We start from the raw sequence: 6,642 nt of genomic DNA, 5'->3' as shown, positions 1-6,642 counted from the left end.
CAACACGTGTAACTTGAACCCAACTCTATATTTCTTAATTCGATGTGAATTTTGACCAATCTACCGTTAGATTACATTATCATCATATATTTTTCATTCTTATAAAATTTTCAGGTGACCAAATATTAATTTTCATATTATCAATCAATTGTTTAAATTCAAGTTTTTGTAGTTTAAAATAATGCATTAAAGATAAGTTTATAGATCAAATGGTAAATTACATCCAATTGGCATGCATGTAAAGAACATATAGAGCATGTAATCCAACATATAGATTATCAAAATATGAATTCAATAATAAGTTATTGGGTGGTGTAACATTTTTTAGAATTACGTCAAGCGTAACTCATACCCAACCCTATATTTCTTAATTTGATGTGAATTTTGACAAATATACCGTTAGATTGCATTATTTTCTTATATTTTTCACACTTACAAAATTTCATGATGATCAAATATTAATAGTCATGTTATCAACCAATTGTCTAGATTCAAATTTTAGTAGTTTAAAATAATGTATAAAAGATGAGTTCATAGATCAAATGGTAAATTACATCCGATTGGCATAAAAATTGGCATGCATGTTAAGAACAAATACAAATTTCAATTCAACGGTTGGATTTGCAAAATATTAATTCAATAATAAGTTATTGGGCGGTGTAACATTTTTTAGAATTACGTCAAGTTTAAGTCGTACCCAACCCTATATTTCTTAATTCGATGTGAATTTTCACAAATCTACCGTTAAATTATATTATCTTCGTATATTTTTCATGCTTACAAAATTTCAAGGTGATCAAATGTCAATAGTGATGTCATCAATCAATTGTTTAGATTCAACTTTTAGTAGTTTAAAATAATGCATAAAAGATGAGTTTATATATCAAATGGTAAATTACATCCGATTGGCATGAAAATGGGCATGCATGTTAAGACTATATAGAACATGTAATCCAACGGTTAAATTTTCAAAATATGAATTCAGTAATTAGTTATTGGGTGATGTAACATTTTTTAGAGTTACAACACATGTAACTTGAACCCATTTATATATTTCTTAATTCGATGTGAATTTTGACAAATCTACCGTTAGATTAAATTATTTTCATATATTTTTCTTGCTTATAAAATTTTAAGGTGACCAGTTATTTATTGTCATGTCATCAATCAATTTTTTAAATTTAAGTTTTTATAGTTTAAAATAATGCATAAAAAATAAGTTTATATATCAAATGGTAAATTACATCTAATTGACATGAAAACTGGCATGCATGTTAAGAACATAGAGCATATAATCCAATGGTTAGATTTTTAAAATATGAATTCAATAATAAGTTTTTGGGTGGTGTAACATTTTTTAAAATTACGTCAGGTGTAACTCGTACCCAACCATATATTTCTTAATTAGATTTGAAATTTGACAAATCTACCGTTAGATTATATTATTTTCGTATATTTTTCATAGTTACAAAATTTCAAGGTGGCCAAATATTAATACCCATATCATCAATCAATTGTCTAGATTCAAGTTTTAGTAACTTAAAATAATGTGTAAATGATGAGTTCATAGATCAAATGGCAAACTACATTCGATTGGCATGAATATTGACATGCATGCTAAAAACATATACAACTTGTAATCTAACTGTTGGATTTGCAAAATATGAATTCAATAATAAGTTATTGGGAGGGGTAACATTTTTTAGAATTACGTCAGGTGTAACTTGAATCCAACCTTATATTTCTTAATTCAATGTGAATTTTGACAAATTTACCGTTAGATTACATTATCTTCGTATATTTTTAAAGCTTACAATATTTCAAGGTAATCAAATATCAATAGTGATGTCAACAATCAATTGTCTAATTTGAAATTTTAGTAGTTTAAAATAATACATAAAAGATGAGTTTATAGATCAAATGGTAAATTACATCCAATTGGCATAAAAATTGGCATGCATATTAAGGCCATATAGAACATATAATCCAACGGTTAGATTTTCAAAATATGAATTTAATAATAAGTTATTGGGTAATGTAACATTTTTTAGAATTACAGCACGTGTAACTTGAACCCAACTCTATATTTCTGAATTTGATATGAATTTTGACAAATCCACCGTTAGATTACGTTATCATCATATATTTTTTGTGTTTATAAAATTTCAAGGTGACTAAATATTAATTGTTAGGTCATCAATCAATTGTTTCAATTCAAGTTTTTGTAGTTTAAAATAATGTATAAAAAATAAGTTTATAGATCAAATGGTAAATTACATCCAATTGACATGCATGTCAAGAACATATAGAGCATGTAATCCAACGGTTAGATTTTCAAATTATGAATTCTATAATAAATTATTGGGTGATGTAACATTTTTTAGAGTTACAACACGTGTAACTTGAACCCAACTCTATATTTCTTATTTCGATGTGAATTTTGAAAAATCTACCATTAAATTACATTATCATCATATATTTTACATTCGTATAAAATTTTAAGGTGACCAAATATTAATTTTCATGTCATCAATCAATTGTTTAAATTCAAGTTTTTTTTTTTCTTTAAAATAATGCATAAAAGATAAGTTTATAGATCAAATGGTAAATTACATCCAATTGGCATGCGTGTAAAGAACATATAGAGCATGTAATCTAATGGTTAGATTTTCAAAATATGAGTTGAATTATAAGTTATTGGGTGGTGTAACATTTTTTAAAATTACGTTAGGTGTAACTTGTACCCAATCCTATATTTCTTAATTTGACGTGAATTTTGACATATCTACCGTTAGATTATATTATTTTCATATATTCTTCATACTTACAAAATTTTAAGATGATCAAATATTAATAGTCATGTCATCAATCACTTGTCTAGATTCAAGTTTTAGTAGTTTAAAATAATGTATAAAAAATGAGTTCATAGATCAAATAGTAAATTACATCCGATTGGCATGTAAGTTAAGAACATATACAACTTGCAATCCAACGGTTGGATTTGCAAAATATGAATTCAATAATAAGTTATTGGGTGGTGTAATATTTTTTAGAATTACGTCAAGTGTAACTCGTACCCAAATCTATATTATCTAAAAAAAAAAGAGGTAAATAAATTGTATTCCCTTGTAATTATCCAAAAAGAAAAAGGTAATCTATCAAAATACTTTTAACATTTTTTTAAAAAAAAAAAATCTTAAAAGTAGAAATGGTCAACCACATATCAATTTTTTTATTATTAAAAAACGTGTGTTTGCGAGGTGCAAACGCTTATCCAAATGGGCTCTTAGTTTACTGCATTGCAAGCAAAATGTTGGTGTTTTGTTATCTGTTATTATATAAGGCGTGTAGAGGCTGCGTTAAGTAAAATGTTGATGTTGCCTCTGAGGCCGTTGGAAGTAAAAGTGATGGCATTTGAAGAAGCAATACAGACTTTACAGATACTTAGATTTTCACATGTGAAAAAATAAGGAAACAAACCAACGCACCTTTTAACACAGTTTGCTAATGGAAACTAACAGTTATGTAACTTGGATAAAGGAAAATTCTTGTATAATTGAGTTTGTCTTTACTTAGTATGTATTGAATTTATCTTCTTTTTAATATAGTTTGCCATATGTATTATTATTTTTTGTATACCTTGTAGTACGTTTAAGGTTTAACTGAAAGACTAGCCTTACCTAGTCTTCAATTAATTATACCACATTTAAATAATTATATTAGACGTACTCTCACATATTTGCAATTGCTGATATATATGATTCAAATCTGACACCCAAAAAAAAAAAGGTTTTGAGCTGATATTTGATTTTTATTGGGTCGGAGACAAAAAGGATATAAATCACAACTTGTCATATGTTCTGATTTTTTTTTTTCTCTGTTAATTTATAAGGAAACTCAAACAAATATATAACAAGTACTGATTATTGAAGTACATATTTACTCGTAGCAGTGCCATAACTCGTGAGCATAGAAATGGCACAATAAAATTTTACCATATTGGACAGCAACTGACTGAACCAGTGGCAAAGTTCGCATAGAAACTAGAAAGAAAAAGAGAACGTTGTCGTAAATGGCAAGGAGCGCCCATCCTGATATGATTTGCGGAGAACAGATGCTCTTAGAAACGGAATTAATGATTACCCTATCTCTCTCTAATCCTCCTACCATAATATTGTCATGATTGACAACGTTCACGTGATCAAGAACATAATGCTTTTTTTTTAATCTTAGATTTTCCTATCTTCTTTTCATACCACAAAAGAAAAGCTGAGCCATGCATAAGCCCATACAATCATGCATATATATGGTATCCAGTAATTACAAGGGTTATATTCTAGTTATATTTTCAAACGTCAAATTTCAAAGTCAAAAGTAAGAGTGCATTAATACAATCGAATTACATATATAGCAGTTAATTAATTTCTTGTTCCAATCTATTGATTTTTATTCTTGTCTTTCATGTGCTTAAATACTCTTGATTTAATACAATATTTTTATTTTTTTTTTGTTAAAAAAAAAAAAAAAAAAAAGGCTAAGACAAGTGACGAGTGTGATTTTTTTTATCTGAGCGTAACAGTAGTTAACTACTCTTAAGCTAAGACATAATTTAATGAAATATAAGAAACACTCACACGTCTCTTGTGGGGAAGGGATGACCCGAAACAAAAACACTCCACATTGTAAAATATTGTTGGCTTGAGACCCAAGATTTAATTCCATTTTCTCTTATACCCTGGATTTATTTTCTTATTAGGAAATTGACTTATTACCTTGGCATGGCCCCCATGGTACGTAGGTGGAAAAAACAAATTTCTTCTTCATGATAATAGAAGTGACTTCTTTTTTATTATATATATATATCAATCAGAAGGGTACACATATATTTGGTTATTACTGAACACACTCCTGATCAGGAACAACATATTCAAATATGAGTAATCAATAAATTAACCGCTAATTATAATCAGTAAGGACGTTCACCATAATAATTACCCGGAGGATCATAGCTGCAAATGATAAATACCCCCCCATTTTCGCACTCGACTCTGGCACATCCAACACGAACAGAATCACGCCACACAACCTGAGTATAGTGCAGGCACTCACCACCAATACATTTGTTAGAATTGTGGTCATAGTTAGGCTTCTCATCTACCCACAATTTCACTGCTTCTACTCCGCTAAAGTTACCAGAACCTTCAGCAATATTTTCTCCATAGGGCCCTTGTGAATGTTCCAATTCGCAGTTTTGTTTCTTTGTATTAGCATAATTTAGAGCATAGGCTGCAAGTGAGTTGTTCCATCCCATTGCACTGATACCAACTTTGGCACGAGCTACATTGTGTGCATGGACAAAGCTGAAGTGGGAGTTTTGGGCTAGGGAGACATGAATTAGGGTTAACCCCAAGAAGCATATTGCCAGCAAAAACTTGCTAAACCCCATTTTTCTCTCTATGCAAGGCAGAGCGAGCTTTTTCGATATTTCTAGTTCTTAATGAAAATGTGATATACTATTGAGTATTGATTTATTTATTTATAGGCAAGAGAGCGGTGGTCGTTATGGATCGAGTGGTATGCATACATACATGAGCCTTGTTATCAGGTTTCTTAATTTAGGATCATATCCCTAATTTAGGATAATATCCCAAAATGGTATTCCCACGTTAGACTTCCTATCAGTTCTCCGTTGTAGGAAGATGCTACGATATTGCTTTAAAATGAAATGTTATGTGTACACCACATTAATTATGACAACAAATCCTTAGTAACACATTGATATTGGTGGTAGGTAAAAAAATAATTTTAGTGTTGAATTCAAATTAAAATCAGTAACAACTCACTACCAGAACTTGTTGTGAAAATATTATAAAAATATTGTGGATGTAATACTTCTCATATCTAAATGAAATAAAGTTTAAAATAGATGATCTAATATTGGTATTTTGAAAAGTAGTTAGCTAAAAATACGAAGAAAAAATTAAGGAATCTTTATCAATAAAATAACCTCCATGGTCCTTATCCAAAAATTAATAAATAATGAAAAAAATTTAATAAATAATACACAAAAATTTAAATAATAATAAAAAAAAAAAAAATAAGGGCAAAGCTTTGCTACAAAATTAATTGCATTTTTAGGCTACAACTTTATTCAACATCTTTTTATTGGAGGTGAATTTTGATAAATTAACCATTAGATTTCACCTTCTTCTTATATCTTGCATGTTTGAAAATTTTCTTGAAAATTAAAGATTAATAATTACGTCATCAATAAATTGTTTAAATTGCAAGTTTTTATAATTTAAAATTATGCAGAAAATATAAACTTATAAATCATAAGGTAAATAATATCTGATTAACACAAAATGTGACATGTGTATTAAGACCGTAAAAAACAAGCAATTCAATGGTTAAATTTTCAAAATATGTAGTAATATTTATTTTGTAACTTATTAGACACATAAATAGATAGTTTACACAATAACAACTTAGACCACTAACATCCTATTGCTATATCGAGTAGGAAACTTACTACTACGACCACGTGACAGCTCTGAGTCCACGAACTACTTCTTTCTTGGATTCACAGCAACCACAAGTACTCCCACTTGTATTTTCTTTAAGCTCTTTGTGCAGCAACTA

The 6,642-nt window shown here is 28.7% G+C and overlaps 1 protein-coding gene across 1 annotated transcript; it reads right to left on the bottom strand.

Moving 5' to 3' along the window:
* Window positions 1–4,966: 4,966 nt before the first annotated feature.
* Window positions 4,967–5,446, bottom strand: LOC126706054 (basic form of pathogenesis-related protein 1-like). The gene has a single exon (XM_050405314.1). It carries the CDS (start codon window positions 5,444–5,446, stop codon window positions 4,967–4,969), a length of 480 nt encoding a protein of 159 aa, XP_050261271.1.
* Window positions 5,447–6,642: the final 1,196 nt, after the last annotated feature.

The sequence above is a fragment of the Quercus robur genome, chromosome 11 (assembly GCF_932294415.1).
Source record: "Quercus robur chromosome 11, dhQueRobu3.1, whole genome shotgun sequence".
In the NCBI taxonomy this organism is placed as follows: domain Eukaryota; kingdom Viridiplantae; phylum Streptophyta; class Magnoliopsida; order Fagales; family Fagaceae; genus Quercus; species Quercus robur.
Note: the sequence above shows the minus strand (reverse complement) of the source record. Positions and strands in the feature narration are given on the sequence as shown.